This window comes from Xiphophorus maculatus, chromosome 15 (assembly GCF_002775205.1).
Source record: "Xiphophorus maculatus strain JP 163 A chromosome 15, X_maculatus-5.0-male, whole genome shotgun sequence".
Lineage (NCBI taxonomy): Eukaryota > Metazoa > Chordata > Actinopteri > Cyprinodontiformes > Poeciliidae > Xiphophorus > Xiphophorus maculatus.
Window position 1 is genome coordinate 4,572,623 of NC_036457.1, and position 16,393 is coordinate 4,589,015.

At 45.4% G+C, this 16,393-nt stretch overlaps 1 protein-coding gene across 4 annotated transcripts in view; it reads right to left on the bottom strand.

Annotated features, from left to right (window-relative positions):
• Positions 1-810: 810 nt before the first annotated feature.
• hivep2 (human immunodeficiency virus type I enhancer binding protein 2) overlaps positions 811-16,393 on the bottom strand; it is a 79,574-nt gene continuing 63,991 nt past the window's right edge. For all 4 annotated transcript variants that reach the window (XM_023348128.1, XM_023348127.1, XM_023348129.1 and 1 more), the window contains 8 exons: positions 14,730-16,305; positions 14,495-14,652; positions 11,287-11,462; positions 10,167-10,268; positions 7,674-8,475; positions 6,839-6,944; positions 5,033-5,152; positions 811-3,910 (listed from right to left, as the gene is read on the bottom strand). In XM_023348128.1, the coding sequence (XP_023203896.1) occupies positions 3,437-3,910; positions 5,033-5,152; positions 6,839-6,944; positions 7,674-8,475; positions 10,167-10,268; positions 11,287-11,462; positions 14,495-14,652; positions 14,730-16,305 (3,514 nt within the window). In that variant the 3' untranslated portion in view covers positions 811-3,436. The remainder of the gene's footprint in view (positions 3,911-5,032; positions 5,153-6,838; positions 6,945-7,673; positions 8,476-10,166; positions 10,269-11,286; positions 11,463-14,494; positions 14,653-14,729; positions 16,306-16,393) is intronic.

Here is a 16,393-nt window from a genome sequence, read left to right on the forward strand (position 1 = left end):
AGAATGCCCTGCGCTGTAGCCCACTTCCTGCTTTTGGAGCGGTCTCCAGTCCGCTTGGTGTTCACATTCAAACCGAACCTGAGTTCACTTCAACCGAACCCAGACTGAGGACCAGAGGTCAGAGGTCGACTAGCATTCACACCTGACCAACCGGACTGGAGTCGGATTGAAGCGGACTCAACAGGCCCGGTGGGAATAATCCACCCTCAACTGTCCAGACATTTGCTGTAATTTTTTAAAATCCATTTTTAAGCTATAAACACAAAAGTTTCCCATAAATTATCTTGAGGAATGAAGTTCAGAGCTGAAAGTTTAGTTAGCAAGCTAAGTACTTCGCTCTATAAATATTTAATGAGCAAGTTAACAATTTAGCTTTAAATATTTAGCTAGCTCAACACAAGAGCTAGTAACTAGCAAGCTACATATTTAGTTAGCAAGCAAAATATATACTTAAATATTTGAGCTAAATATTAAGCTACATATAAATAGTTAAATATTTAGTTAGCAAGCTTGATTATTTCTATTAATATTTAGAGAGGAACCTAAATATTTAGCTTCAAACTAGATATTTAGCTGCGGCTAATATTTAGTTAGCTTTGAGCTAGCTAAATATTTTGTCTTTGACGATTTAAATAACCCAAATTATTGCAGTTGATTTTTGACCTGGCAGCTTTAGAAATGTCTCCTCTTTCTGCCTCCTGCCTCTGAACTGTGTTGGATAAATGAGCTTTAAAAATAAAAAGCAGTGAAGTGGAAGGAAACATCTCAGGTCGACTCTTTGCTCAAAGCAGAAATAAACAGACACCAGCAGCTGTTGGTTTATATTTATTTGGAAACAACATTTCTTTCACTTCTACTGCGACTCTTTGTTGCACCTCGGATCATAACATGATAGTCGTTTTAATTCCACAGAACACCGTCACAAGAGACACCCCTCTAAATGCACGTTTACCTTTTTTATATCCTTTTTTCTGTATAGTTGTCATTCATATGCAATGACTTGTGCTTTGATAAGAGAAAGAGACATCATTGTTGTCATGATACATGAGAGGGAGAATCAAAATAGAAAAAGAAGTCGTACGAAGAGGATATACTGGTTGAATACACACTGATACAGAATACAGACACTCACATTGCAGCCTGCCCGACTCGGCCCAAACGGTCCAGAACTCAAAAAAAACTCGCGCCTCTTTAACCACAACTGCTCCCTTCTTCTCCTGATTCTAGTTTTTTGTAAGTACACCATTGTTGCCTTGCAACAAATTCACTCCCTGCTGGTGAAGCAGAGTTTGGCTGAAGTATTGCTTGAAAAACGGGGCTGTGCAGCAGAGCAGTGCAGGATTATTACTGCTGAAGTTTTCAGATTCAGTCACCAAGAAACAAACGACGGATCAGGAGGAAAAAATAAGGTGCATCGTCAGAACGGCTGCAGGTTGAAGTTGGAAGAGGCGCGTTGCTGCTGCAGACGTCCCGGCGTGTTTGTGACTGGAATGTTTGGTTGTTTCCTGTTTGGATGCCAACAGCTGCAGAGCGAGGAGCGCATCACACAAACGTCATTCAGTTCATGCGCCGAGCAAATCGCCAAAATAAAAGCTTCAAACCAGAGCTGCACGATACGTCCAACCACAACCTCACTGTCAAAATTAAACACAAGTTCAGCTTTTTGTGAACATTTTCTGCACCCACAGCAGCAACAGAGTATTTTTCTCTCCAACAGAAATGAATTTTAAAAGTACATGTTGATGTAAGTTTGGAGTTAAAATAATAATTTCCATCTTTTGGTCAGAAACAATCACCGGCCCAGAGGCCGAGTTCAGCATTATTACTGGGCCTGTTTTTAGCGTTAGCATGTTAGCATGTTGTTACACTGAAGCTGGAGTACACAGAGACAGCTTTTATTTTGAAGGTTTATCAGTTTAGTCTGTTAATAATGTGGAATCGCAATTTTCTATCATCTGTCTGATAAAAACTCGAGTCGTATTTTGAAGGGCTAACAATCCTGTTCCATTATTTGTTAGCTAACTTAATACATTAATCGCACCCCTTTTATTTTGAAAATCAGATATTAGCTTCTGGCTTCTTTCTGTGATATTTTGACTTTTATTTTGTAGAGCTTTATTTTGAAAAGCCAACATGGTCACTTTTTCAGGCCTGATTTAATTCCAGGACCAAATCTGATACAAAGTGTCTGTAAACCAGATCCAGGTTTGATTTTGGGATTTTTCTTCAATCAAAACTGATTTTGATTCTTTAAAAATATCTGCAAGGAATTTTGGAAATAAATTATCTGTATGACTGTAAGTGGGAGTGTTTGTTACTTCCCAGACTAACTGATGAGCTTTAATTCGACACGCTGAGTAGAAGAAACACTGCCACCTGCAGGTGGGAGTTAGCATCACTTAAACTCAATGTTTTTCTTATTTTTAAAGAAAATTTGCAATAAACTCACAAACATTGTTCATTTCAAGGTGAACTTCTGCAATCGCTGGACTGAAACTTTATTTTGGAAGTCCTTGTTGCTAACTCTTATGAGTTACGAAGCACATTGCTCTTTTTTTCAAATTCTGCATGTTTGATGCAAAACTTAACGGATTTCAGCAACAAACTGCTGAAAATATGTAACAGAATAATTTCAATAACGTCACTCCTGCGTGTTGTTCTGCCATCGTGCAGCTCTACTTCAACGTTTAAGTAAAAACTGAAAGTCAAGCAGCGCCAGGCGAAAAGCAGCAAAAATGTACAAGCAAACTACAACAATGAAACTCTAGATGCTAAGTGCAGATATAGTCGTGTGGGATCCATATACTGTATGCATTCATATGCAGGGTAAATATTGGAATACATCTTCAGTCTCACTCTGACTGTATAAATACATAGAAAGCCGTAGTTCAGTGTTCACATCCTCGCCTCATGTAAGCGAAACCCCATGCTGTACATAAAAAAGGAATCCACCACATTTAAGAAAAAATGTACAATTTATGAAACATGGTAACAATAAATAGTATTATAGAATCACTGCTGTACACAAAAAAGCATTTTTTTTATTTCACTCATATAAAAATATGTTTTAGTGCAACCGTACGTAATGGTAATATCCAGAACTTCACATCAACGTTTATTAAGGTGTCCGAAAAATTAAAAAGAGGAAACAGGAGGAGGTTGCATTTCTTACAAAGCTGATATGCAAAAGAAGAGGAGATGCTGTCATATTTACATTTACCTTCCTGCATCCAGAAGCCGAGGCGCTGAAGGAAAGGCACCAGGAAGTCCGGCTGCAGGCCGGGTTACGCGCCGCAGCGTCTTTAAACGTCCAGGCAGGTCGACCTTTGACCCCAAGAGAGAAGCGCTCCGCTGAACAAAGTGTGCAAAAGTCCCACTTCCTCTCTCCGCTCCTGTACTTCCTGTTTCCAGAAACCAAAGCTCCGCCCCCTCGGTTTCAGGACGCGTCCTTCTTCTCCGCCTCCTTTTCGTCCGTCGCCACCCGGGAGTCGGGCGCCGGGCTGGGAGGAAGAGGAGCGGGCGAGGAAGAGGAGGAAGGCCGGAGCTCAAGGCCGCTAAAGTGCTGAATGGCGGGCGGATGCGGGGAGGAGCAGCGCTGCTGCTGCTGCTGATGGGAGTCAGGACACGACGCTGAGGAAGCCAAAGCCGCTCTTCCTCCTTCCACACACTGCGGGTCGAGGCAGAGCGAGGCGATGGCCTTGGTGCAGGTGTGGATGCTCTCTTCCTGCTCCAGCCTGACTCCGCCTACTTCGTCTCTGACTCCGCCCCCCTCCAGCCTCTCCCCTCCTCGCCGCCCCCTCTCGGCGGCGGGCGGCGCCCCCTGCTGGCCCAGCGGCGTGGTGGCGGACGTCGGGACGGAGTGGACCATCTGGATTCCTCCGATGGGAATCATCGGGAACGGCGAACGCACCTGAGGAACAAACGGAAACTTCAAACATTACTGATGTGTTGAAACGGGTTAAAGGTCAAAACCTGTTGGGGAACATCTTTGGAAAAACTGGACCAATAAAATACAAAACTTTTATTTTGAAAAGTTACCAAGAGCTTTATTTTGAAATTCACTGCTTCCTGCCTGGATTAGATCCATTTTGGTTTGTTCACACCAAACGCGTCCGACGCTTCACATTTTGCTTTTCATCGAGCGTCTGGTTTACGTTCACGGTCCGCGGGGAGGAGCGGCGCGGCGAGGGCGCGGTGAGGCAAGGGAGGGGCGAGGGCGCGGTGAGGCGAGGGCACGGCAAGGCGAGGCGAGGGCGTGGTGAGGCGAGGGCGCGGCGAGGCGAGGTGAGGGCGCGGTGAGGCGAGGGCGCGGCGAGGCAAGGGCGCGGCAAGGCGAGGCGAGGGCGCGGTGAGGTGAGGGCGCGGTGAGGTGAGGCAGATGTCTCAGCCCTGGCTGTTGTTTTCTGTTGGATGCGTTGGACGCTCCAAAGAGTTTGAGTCGCGCCGCAGCGGGTCGGGACGCGCCGCCACATGGACTTTGACGGTAAACCAGACGCTCAAAACGTTGGAAACGCTCCATTCGTCACATGGAACCTCGTTATGCAAAAATCTATCCAATGAAAAGTTGGATAAATTTTTATTATGAAAGAGTTTTATTTTGAAAATAATGCATGAGCTTTATTTTGAAGGGCTCTTGTCACTTAAATTCTCTAATGAAAAAACAACTTTTAAAATAATTTAACAATAATTTAAACTATTTGATAGTTTAAATTATTATACTCTAAAAATTATCTTTAAGCTTTATTTTGAAAGCGTGTCATTCAGTTTTACTTCCTGTACTCATGTGGAACCTACTTTTATTTTGAAGCAGGTGTATAGATTTTATTTTGAAAAACCATCATTGTTCATTGTTTCCTGGCTGATTCGAATCCAATTATGTGAAATCTTGTTGGCAAAAGAAAACTATGAAATATTGAGGATTTTATTTTGGAAATGTTCATCAACTTTATTTTGAAAGGGCTAATTGTTGCCTTTATTGATGCTGAATTAAGTACATGGAGGAATTAGGAACTCCAGACTGAAGGGGAAATACCTGGAGTTGTGAGTGGGTTGGAAGATGGCTGAACAGAACCTGGTGAGGCGGGCCGGACTGGAAGCACCGGGCAGAACCGTGGTCCCGTTCAGATGGTGACGAAGAACCGGGACGGAGATCCTGAAACCAGACAAACAACCTTCAGCCTTCCTGAGCGTTTCCTCCGGACGGACAGCTAAAGACTTCCTGAGGTCAGTCAGTAAAGCTTCAGGTGAAAAGCTAATGGCTAATGGCTAACGGCAGAGCCACGGAGTTTGGGCTGAAACGTGATTCTGTCTGCAGCTGCAGCCGGGTTTGAAGAGAAACTCTTAAGAGGAAAACCAGCCGCCTTATTAACCACATCACAGCCGGCCAGGATCCCGTTACCAGGCGGCCGCTCCGTCTCCCATCATCCTCCGCTCTGACACTCCGTCTGAGCCAGACTTCATTCCCTCACCGTCTCTAAACGTTTCCGTCGCCAGATGGTTTCGTGTTCTGCTCTTTGTCCTTCGCACTTCATTCACACGCCGCAGTTAAGAAACTTCAGCTCAGGATTTTATCCTTTAAGGTTTTTAAGCCTTTAGGTTTAAAGTCTTAAGCTTCAGGTTCCTACAGTCACTGAACGCATCACGACTGAACCAACAACTCGCTCTACCGTCTTTCAGGGTGCAGAAAAGTAGATTTGGAAGGAGAAAGCCCAGAGTTTATTTGTACAAAAATATTTTAAAATGTTGCAATTCTTTTCATTTCTCAATATTGCGTTTAAAAATCCCAATAAAATGTACGGACATCAGAGGCTGCAGAAGGAATATTCCTCCAAGCCACCAGATATCCTAACCAGAAAAATCATCTGGACTGTTTCTTGTCTGTTTAAAGTAAAAGCAATAAAAGAAAAATCTGATTACAAAAATGCCAAATACAAAAAGTTAAAAGCTCACAGTGGCAGCAAGGAGAATATATTTCCTCTTGAGAAACAAAATGTTGATGAAACATCTTCAAACCGGATTGTCACAGAGATCATTGACCATCTCAAGATCTTAGCCGGGTCTTTGTGAGGTTTTCCAAGGGCTTAGCTGTCTTGGTAAAGTTTTTGTAAGGTCCTAGCAGGCCGTTGGGGAGGTCTTTGAGGCTTTAATGTGCTAAAGCATGTGATGCAGTGCAGTGGGGTGCAGACAGCTGTGACCACGCAGAGTGAATCCATTTCCAGGTCAGGGCGGTTTATCGTACTGTGTGCCTGGGCGACGTTTGGTCATTTGAAGCAAAGCTTCAACCCATTCTTACAGGAGACTTCAGTCGTTTATCAATCGTCTCATTTGGGTTTTAGTTGGGTGTCTTCCTTGGTTTAGTCTGGTTGTCTTTACAGGAGAACTAACAGTTATTTAAGACTCAGCGCGAAGCAACCAAGACCGGAGTCAGCCAGGACGTCTGAGGTCAGGGTTCGCAGCTGGGGAAGGGTTCAGAGTTCAGGATCAGTTCCTTGCTAAGTGGAGAACTTCAAGTAACAGGATGGATAGAAAACTGAAGCTCTTGATTTCCTACCAACCCTGAAGAGATTTGGGTAATGACCCAAAGAAGATCTGGAGATACAAACGGCTGAAATTCATCCGCGATGTGACGTCTAACTCTCTAACGTTCGCTGCTAATAATCTGCTGGAAACTGGAGTTGGTTTGTTGTGTCTAAAGAAAATAAGTTCAAATGATTCTGTGGTTCAAGGCTAAGAAATCCAAACATGTCCAACGTTTCTCAAACTTGACAATCGGCGCATTAAAGCTAAAGTAAAACATTTTACTTAAAAAAATTCATAAAGAGAAAAATCTCATTATTACCTTTTCCATCTCTGCAGTGGTGCTGCGCCGCCCCAGAGGGAAATCTCCCTGAGCCGCCACCCCCATCTGATGATTGGCCCTCGGGCTCCGGGCCCCGCTGTGAGGACTGAATCAGAAAAACAATCAGACACTTTAAAGGAACATTCATGACTCAACCAGCCAGAATCACATCAATCTAAATCAATACATGCAGTCTGAATGTAGTCAACTATTACATCCATGGTTTAACATTACAGCGTTTACTGAAGGTTACAGGGAGAAACATCCAGAAGAGCTTCAACTCTTCTGGATGTTCAAAAGTCTCTCAGAACCAAGCAGGACCGGAAAAAACCTTCAGAGAAACCAGTTCTGGGGACAACGACAACCAGAACCAATCGACAACGTCTGATCGACCGATGGACAACGTCAACCAATCAACGGTAGACTTTCGGCCATGTGAACCAGGAGTAAAAGAACAAAACCCAATTCTGCTGGGTAACTGCTGTGGAAAAAGTCTTGGAAACTGGCTGGGCTACGTCAACCAGAACCAATCAACCAATCAAAACCAGACTTTCGGGCTTTAAGGTCAGATTGATTCCATCTGGTCAATAATGAGGTAAACATGTTCATTAGGAAGGCATAAAGTTTTCTGTCCTTCTTTGTTTCTTTTAATTCCTAGATAACTTGAGGAAGTTTGTTTGGTGGCCATCTTGACTTTCTTTTAGATATATTTGATGCATAATGCCTCGTTAGTCTATGGAGACAGACACTGATCAATCTTAGATGGTCTGAATTTGTCATAAGCATAAATTATGAAGCTTCAACAGAAACACAGCTGCTGGCTGTCGGAGCTCACCTTTGATGGTAGAGGCCTCGGCGGGGGGACAGTGGCCGGATCATGCCCCGGTGGCGCCCTCGCGGTGAAAGGTCTCTCTTGTAGTCCCTTCCTCCTGGAGACGTTGGGCGTGAGAGAGGGGAGAGCACCGAGAGGTGGCCCCGCCGCGGGGACAGGTCCCGGCGGTATCCTCCCACCCCCAGGTCCCTCTTGGGGGAGACGTGGCGCAGTGGGGAGATGTCCCGCCGAGGGGACAGGTAATGGCAGGTGGAGGGGGACGACGACGGGGAGCCGGGGGACGGGCAGCCGGAGAGGTCCAGGCCGGGCGAGGAGAGGCGGGAGGAGGGCGAGGAGAAGTCCGGAGAAGGGACGGGGAGGTCTTCGTCCATGGAGGAGGAGGGCGGAGCCAGCAGTCGGCTCCGCTCCGCACCTCGATGATGCTCCGCCGGGGCGCGCTCCGGGAGCAGAGCCTGCGGCGTGATCTGGATGCTCGGCACGGTGGTGAAGTACCCGAACAGAGGCGGCCTGCTGGAGTGGCCCAGGAGGTCCGGCGGCCCCTGGTGGGGAAGCTGAGGGGCGCCATGGGCGGCGGCCACAGCTGTGATGGACATCGCCGGCAGGGCGTATGGCTGCGGGCTGGTGGAGCGCGAACGCGTCTTCGGCGTGGAGTCGCCGTCGTAGTCGTCCTCGTCGTCATCTTCGTCGTCCACCTCGTCGCCGTCGTCCTCGCCGCCGTCCGACTCGTCGGCGTCGGAGAACTGATGGTCGGCCACCACGCCTCTGGAGACTTTTTCTGACGACCTCTGACCTTCCTCTCCAAGTTCTTCAAGGTGGAGACATGGAACCAGAAGGAAAGAGGGAAACCGAGGGAGGAATGAAAACAAATGTTTGCATTTAAACGTGCTGAAAGTTTATGTTACATAAAACACCTCTCAGGGCTCGTTCCCACAGTTTTAAACCAATAAAACTCAAAACTATAAAAGCTGTTGGAGTCAGAAGAATCTCTCAACACTTTGGTTTTTTCACCAGACGGATTCCAGCCAAACAACGGCGAAGCTAAAATCCGACTTTATTGAAGAACAAAGCCAGCAGCGAGGCTGAAACTGGATAACCCTGGAAAACAGTGACCCCTGAGTTAGCTTTCTGAACGACGCAGAGCTCTGAATCAGACAAATCCTGTGACTCACCCAGTGGACGTCTGCAGCTCGCCCGTCCCAAAAACCCACTGTGCATGTGTGGGAACGCGTCCCAATTAAACACCGAGCCAAAACACACAGCAGGGGTCACCTGAAATAAAATTTCATTTGGTGGTCTGCATGGTGGGAAATTACAATGAGCTACCAGTCCCACGCTGATTAAATACGGCAGAAACGGCTCGCTCCGCGGCGCCGACCTGAACAGCGCTGCTCAAACACCTGCTCACAGCCAGAGAAGCTGTCTGGCTTTTTAATGCTCACTCCAGGATTTCAGTCCAGGATTTCACTCCAGGATTTGAGATTTTTTCCATTCAAAATTTGTCATTCTGTGGTTCAACATTGGAAACATTAGAGGTAATTTCCCCCACTCTCATGGAGAACAGAGGGAAATGTGCCTTTTGTTACTCACCATATTGATCAGGCTAAGGCAACAAGTTGGTAAAGTAAGAGACACTGCCACCTACAGGCGGGGGTCAGCAGTCACTTAAATCCAATTCCTAAAATTATGCATTAGTGTGAAAAAATGTGATGATCTGCTGATTTTCTGTGATCATGGAGTTGCAGAAAATTCAGTTCCCACATTTCTGACGGTAACACTCCAGTCCAGTAGGTGGCAGTAATTGCCCTAAAGTACTGCTGCATTTTCAGTGTATCGTATCATCTTAATCCAAAACATGTGCAACACTAACTCAGCATTTATCAGAAGCTAATGCTAAAGCGCTATGCCAGCATGGCATTCAGCAGAAGCTAACGCTAATGCACTGTTCCGAAAGGTCTTTTAGCATAAGCTAATGCTAGCGCGCTAACCCCAATTCAGATCATATCTTCCCTTGATAGACTCGGACCCCAGAGCCCCAGTTTAATCATTGCTAGATAATGTATTTATCTTGTTCTCTAAGGGGTATCAGAGTAAAGACAAATGTATAAAATGTTTTAGAATAACCCAGCTTTCATGTCTTTCCTGTTTTACCCCATTTGGGTTTTTCTGCCACATATTTAAAAAACATTTCTTCTTCTAATGGGACGAAATGAGGAAAAGTTTAAGGTGTATGAATACTTTTGCTGTTACTGTAAAAACTGAACAGGATGTAAAAATAATCAGACTAATTTCCAGTTTCATTATCAAGTCACGGGAAGATTAACGGAGGAGCGAACGCCGCTCATCTGTTCAGAAACTGTCAGCGCCGGGAGGGACGGCTGATGAAAATGTATTATTTCTTAATATTTAATGAGGAATCCGATTAACTCGCTCCTTTTTCCTTTGCTTGCCGTCGTGGCGTCTAAGTTAAGTTTCTTTGTTCATCTGAAGATTTTCTACCTCCGTCGTCGGCCTCGCCGTCTTCTACTGACGACATGGAGACTCCCAACTCCAAACACTTCTTCATATGAGCCTTGGACTTCATGTGCTTCGTCAGATTTCCTGAAAAACACAGACAGTAATCCCAAATTACCGACTCCGTCTACTGGTCTTACTGGAAACCAGAGCTAGTCTGGCTGGAAAAGCAGGGAACCTGGGCTGCAATGGAAAAAGACCGCAGTTATAATTTAGGAATGGCACATTTCGTAATCTGATAAGAAAATGACGCAGCTCGGTCTGAACTCGGTCCGGTTCACTGAGCGGTTTGAAAATCCATCAGCCAGACTTTTCATCTGAACTGAAGTCACACCATGAAGACGACAAAAAGCCTTGCAGTCGTTCACCGAACGGCGAGCAAAAGGAAAAACACCTGGCGACGTTTTCCACCAACAAATCATCAAACCAGAAACAGTTCAGGGTCAAATCACAAAATTGACCAGAAATCATTTCTAAAGACAAAATGGATGGTTAGGTCTGTCGCGATAAACAATAAATCAATTAATTGCATGATAAATTAAATTTATTGATTGCATTTTAATTTAATTTATCGGTTTCATCGTTTCTTCCTGCCTTTTTCTCTTCCTGTTGATGATGAATGGATGAAAAAAGACTCGACTCTCCGCTGACCCTCCCTTCTCATTTCCTGAGCGTAACGGAGGAGGGAACTTTATCTAAATTTAATGATTATCGAAGGGTAATACAGACTTCATAATCTGCACTCTTCTGGTTGAATATAGTTTTTATTTCCACTTTGGTTTTATGTTAAGTTTTTATCCATGTGGATTTTTTTCTTAGACTGAGAGTCCATTTTATTTTTGTTTTTGGTTGTTTTGTTCCAGTGTTAAATGTTGTTTTCAAAATAAAGTGTATCTATTTTTGGCAGGAAATCCCTTGGATTATTATGTTATTACCATAACATCAGTTTAAAATGGTCTTCAAACAATATTATTGTTTATCGCAATCATTTCTGAGACAATTAATTGCTCAGCAAAGTTTGAGCCTCTGGTGACAGGCCTAAAAATGGTTGGATTCATGTTGGATGTGCGGTTGGATGTACAGCTCGATGTGCGGCTGGACGAACCTTTGGTTTTGAAGGCGAAGTTGCAGAACTTGCAGACGTACGGCCGGACGTCGGTGTGCGTCCGGATGTGTTTCTTCAGCATGCTGGGCTTCTTGCAGCGGATGCCGCATTCCTCGCAGATGTACTTCCCCCGGCCGCGGCCGCGCACGTACACGTAGTCCTCGTTGGATTTATACCTGCAGGAAACATCGGCAGAACAGGTGAGCCACACGTTTATATTCATGCTTTTATTGTGAAGGGCTGAAGACAGTTTAAACAGCAGCTCCATTTCCTGTTTGTTTTTGTTTTTTACAGATTTAGCGTTAGCAGAACTATTCTTTATGATTATTGTTTCAGAGTTAGTGAAGCTAACTTTTAGCTACCGTTGCCTACCTCTGCTGGTTGCCATGGAAACCACTGCCTTGTCACTCAGGTTACAATGAGTTTGTATGTCGATGTTAATCATTACTGTTGCAGTTTAGTTTTAACTGGATAAAAAATTTACTGCACTAATCACAAACATCACTTTGGCTAACGCTAATACAGTACACCAAACAGAAGTTCATAGAAGCTAATGCTAACATGCTAATCAAACCATGCTGGTCCTCAACAAAGCAAAATGCTCTACAATATGTTATATCGCCCCCAACAGGATCAAATCTGTTATTACACACTTCTCTGAACGGTCTGCACTTAGTAATGTTAAAAACTAATTTCAGGGAAGCTAAGTGCACTAAATCTTTCCAAAGCTAGCAAAAACATGGACGCACTAATTGTTAGCGCGTTAGCATAAGTACTGGTTATTACTAATAAACTATAAACACTCATGCCATAAAATTTCATATTTTGTGAATTGATTCATTTTTATATCCGTTTTTTCCTCCATCAGTCACATGATGGTCAGTCATCGGTGCAGAAACCCCGCCCACCCGGTGCAGCAGTTCCATGCCGGGTGACGAATGGAGCGCACCCACAGAACAGGAGACGATGATCCTGATGAGTCTCAACGAGTTGAAAATTAATTTAAAGTATTTTGAACAGATTTTGGAAGCTAATGTTTATTGTCCATCTGTGCAGATGATGTCGTTATAAGTTTCAGTCAGAAAGTGTAAAACCAGGAGTTTATGCTTCATCTTTTAGTCATATGGACTAAAAGCAATTTTGTTTTAAGATGCAGTGAATATTGTCTTTATGTTAAGATAATAAGCGTTTCCCCCAGAGCGTCACTCAGGTTGATTTTGAGAGAGCTGTGAAAATGGCCGCCTCATGGCGTCGCTTCCTGTCCCGTCTGCAGCAGCTGGAGGTCGCAGCGGGGTCAGAGCTATCGAACATCAAGCGCTCCGTCTGCAGGAAAATACCTCAGGACGGCGGTCTGAGCGGAGACGTTTACACAGCTGTGGCCGGTTATGAAAATGAATTATGAGGATTATTTCATCCTGTTTTATGCGCAGCAGTCTGGAAGATCATGAAGCTGATTCGCTTTGAAAGCAGCTGAAACGTTCAGGTTCCTCTGGGACGTTTCAGCTTCAGGATCAACACTGTAAAACATTACCAAGCTTTTCCTGCCGCAACTCCAAACTAAAGCCTTGATCTGCCCTAAAAACCCATTTCAGGACGAATAACATCAGAATTATGCAACTTTAATCACCATGTGATGCATAAAGAAACATTCTGGGCTCATATGTTTAAAAAGAAAACATCTGTTGGTTTTTCCCACTGAGTATTAAAAATGTTTTTCTATTTCTGAAAAGTGTTTTAGTAGCTAAACGTTGAGACATAAACATCCTTCATGTTTCTCTTTTTACATTTCAACCTGAAATAAAGTTTGTTTTTATTATCTTTGTTAAAAATAATGAATGAAACAAATAAATATAACTATATCATTAAATTAATTAATTTTTATTTTAAAAATATTTATTTTATTTGTCATTTTTATTTCATTATTTACTTATGTAATCAAATGTCTCTATTTCCTTAAACCAACAGAGAGGTGAGGATCATGTTGACAATTAACAAGCTGCAAATATTGTTTTTGTCTTAGAAAAGCTAAGAAATGCTGCAGCTGTTGATGTTAAAACTCTAATGATGGAGAGATCCCACTGCATGTCACCATAAACTGCAGCAGAGTTATGAGCGCTGACGTTCGGTCTGACTGACGCTGCTGATGAGCTTAGCAGGCTCAGATTCTGGCCACAGACGGAGCTCAGAGTCAGACGGAGAAGAGAAGTCGTCTGTTTTTACACCTCAGCGGATCTTTCTCTCTAATCACGATGAAACCGATCAGATCGCGGTTCAATCGGAGGTTATTGGTTCAGTTCTGTTCAGCTGAAAACCAGCAGACTGCTGCGGTTTAGGGCCGCCATTTTCTCAGGCATTTCCACATTTATGCTAACATGCTAATGTGCTAATACTACAGCTAATATTTTAGCTTAGCACTTTGCTACCTTTGGTAGCGTTTAGCTAAACAAAGCGCTAATTTACTAGCTGTTTGACATATTGGTTGACAAATTCTTAACAGTTTAGAACCAAAACTTCAAGAAGTTAGATATTTAAACACATGCTCTTATTTTGAAGTGGGTGAAGAATGTTTATGCTGCAGTTTCCTCTCCTTTTGTTTTCTTTATTTTCTAAAGAATCTGCATTAAGAAAATGTTAATAAACGAACAAATAAGGTTATTGAAGAATTCAACATTGACATGACCAACCAGGGTGTTAGTTGAACAAATTCAAACTAGTGTTTATGTTAGTGCTCTAGCATTAGCACAGTTAGCCTGTCAGTTAGCGGTGGCTACCACTGTTTGTTTCTATGCAGCTGCAGATCTAACAGATGGACCTTTTTGTGTCAAAATCCATATTTTAAACATTAAACAAATAAATTAATACCTTATAAACGACTTTATTTGTTCTTCAGCTGAACATGGCCAGCCTGACAACTCTGTAGGTTGAAATGAGGACAAAGTGGGTTGGAAATAAAATACCCCATTTAAACTCGAGACTTTTATTTTGGAGAGAATAGGAGAGATTTATTTAGATTAGTTTGTAATCTAAACTGTGAAATGCTTTTATTTTATGTTGATATTTTCTACATTTTACTTTGAAAAGACAACATACTCCATTTTTCAGTCCTGGTTTAGTTGCATTAGTAAACAGAATCTTTGACCTTTATTTTGAAGAGTCAACATCCCATTTTGTTAAAACCAGCTTTGAACTAAGGAGAATCTGAACCTACCCGCCCTCGAAGATCTTGATGCGGGTCGGTTCGGCAGCTGGCTGCTTGACAGAGACTTCCTTCTCCACCTGCTCTTCCTTTGAGCGGTCCCATGACGCCACGCCCTTCATCTTCCTCCCAAAATGGCTGACGTCCACTGGCATCAGCTCCGGCTTCAGCTGCAGAGAAAAGGCGAGAGCTGCAGGTTTCTGCTGGCCCGTCTCCATGGCAGCGAGACGAAGACCGCAGGACGTACCTGATCAAACCTCAGCTTCCAGGCCACGGAGGACACCAGCTTCCCAGAGCTGGACGGCGCTATGGCGGCTACGGTGTACATCAGGTCAGTGTTGGTCCTCTGCTTGGACCGGAGCAGAGACAGCGCGGCCTTGGTGCTGAGGTGCAGTGGGTTCGGGTTGTACGAGCTGACGCACCATGAGCTGTAGACGGAGCTGTGGGCGGCGGCCGGGGTGCTGTTGGGTTTGGTGTAGCTCCGGAAGCACCAGCTAACGCGGCTCATGGTGCGCAGGCTGGGGAACTGGAACAGCTGCTGGGCTCCGGTCTCTACAAAGAGCTGCGGCGTTGTGGGTTGCTTCTTGGCGTCTTCGGCGTCGTTAGAGGAGAGCATGGGCTCCGGGCTGGAGCCGCACCGCGGCGGCGCTTCGTCCACGTCCAGCTCCTCCGGGGAGTCCCGCCCACCTGGAACCGGGGAGCGATCCGTGATGATCTGGAGAGGCGGAGTGAAGCTCTCCACACGCGGCACGTCGGACAGGTGAGGAGCTGGAGATCGGACGGGAATGGCGATCTTGGCTGCGACGGGGAAGTCGCTGATTGGAGGAGAAGAAGACATCCGTTCAGAATCGTCAACGGACTCTTCAGTCTTCAATCCTCTTCCTTGTTTCTTGGAAGTGTGCTCGGCTCCGCTCAGCTCCACGGCTCCCATCTCTTTGACTATCTGGCCGTACATCCGTTCCTCCTTCACCCGTTTCTGCTGCTTCGTCTCAAAGAAGCGCTCCAGGGAGCTGGTCGGTGAAAGCATGCGTTTGCTGGCCACCATGTTGGATGCCGAGGCGTCGGTAGTGGATATGGTTCCTGATGTTAGCGACAGCGGGATGCCCGTGTTCACCTGTTGCTCCGGCGGTGGAAACCGCAACCCGGCAACGTCAACCTGCCCCAGGAGGAGGGACAGGTTGAATCCGGCTCCGCTCATCCCTCCTCCCACTCCGCCCGCTGGCTTTCCAATGTTCACAAGCGGAGGAGACATATTGGGGGTCCCGCTGCCGTCCGAGTCCAAAGCCTGCACTCCGCAACCGTAAGAAGCCATCAGCTGGCTAACGCTGGTGTACATAGCGTTGCCAAACGATGGCACGTTGGTTTGGATCCTGACAGGAACCAATAATCCGGGCAGCGAGGCCTGGGATCCAGGGTTCTGCGTGGCAAACACAGGCTGGACCTGAGGCAGCAGCAGGGCGGCGGTGGAGCCAGGCAGGGAGTGTTTGGAGGAGAGCGGGCCCAGGCTCTGCTGCTGCTGGGTCCGGCCGGAGATGGAGGAAGAGTAAATCTGTGAGCCGTCCTGTTTTCCGTCGTACGTCTGCGGATGTCCGGCCAGGCTGCCCTGGGATCGGATGTGCAGCTTCAGGAGTTGCTGTTGAGCCTGGAGGGTCTGCTGTTGCCTCTGTTCGGACTCCTGGCTCCAGAACAGACCCGGCTGGGAGATGGAGATCAGCGGGGCGGCGTTCTGGTACTGGTGGGGTAAATCCTTACTCATCACCTCCAGGCCTGGATGTTCTCCTTCAGATGAGGAGCTCTGGGCCTGGAGGCGATGCTGCTGCGACCTGCATGACAAAACATGGACAATCATTCGTCAAGGAGCCACTAGCATGAAGTAAATCATTCTGGAAAATCCATTCTGTAGATATTCTC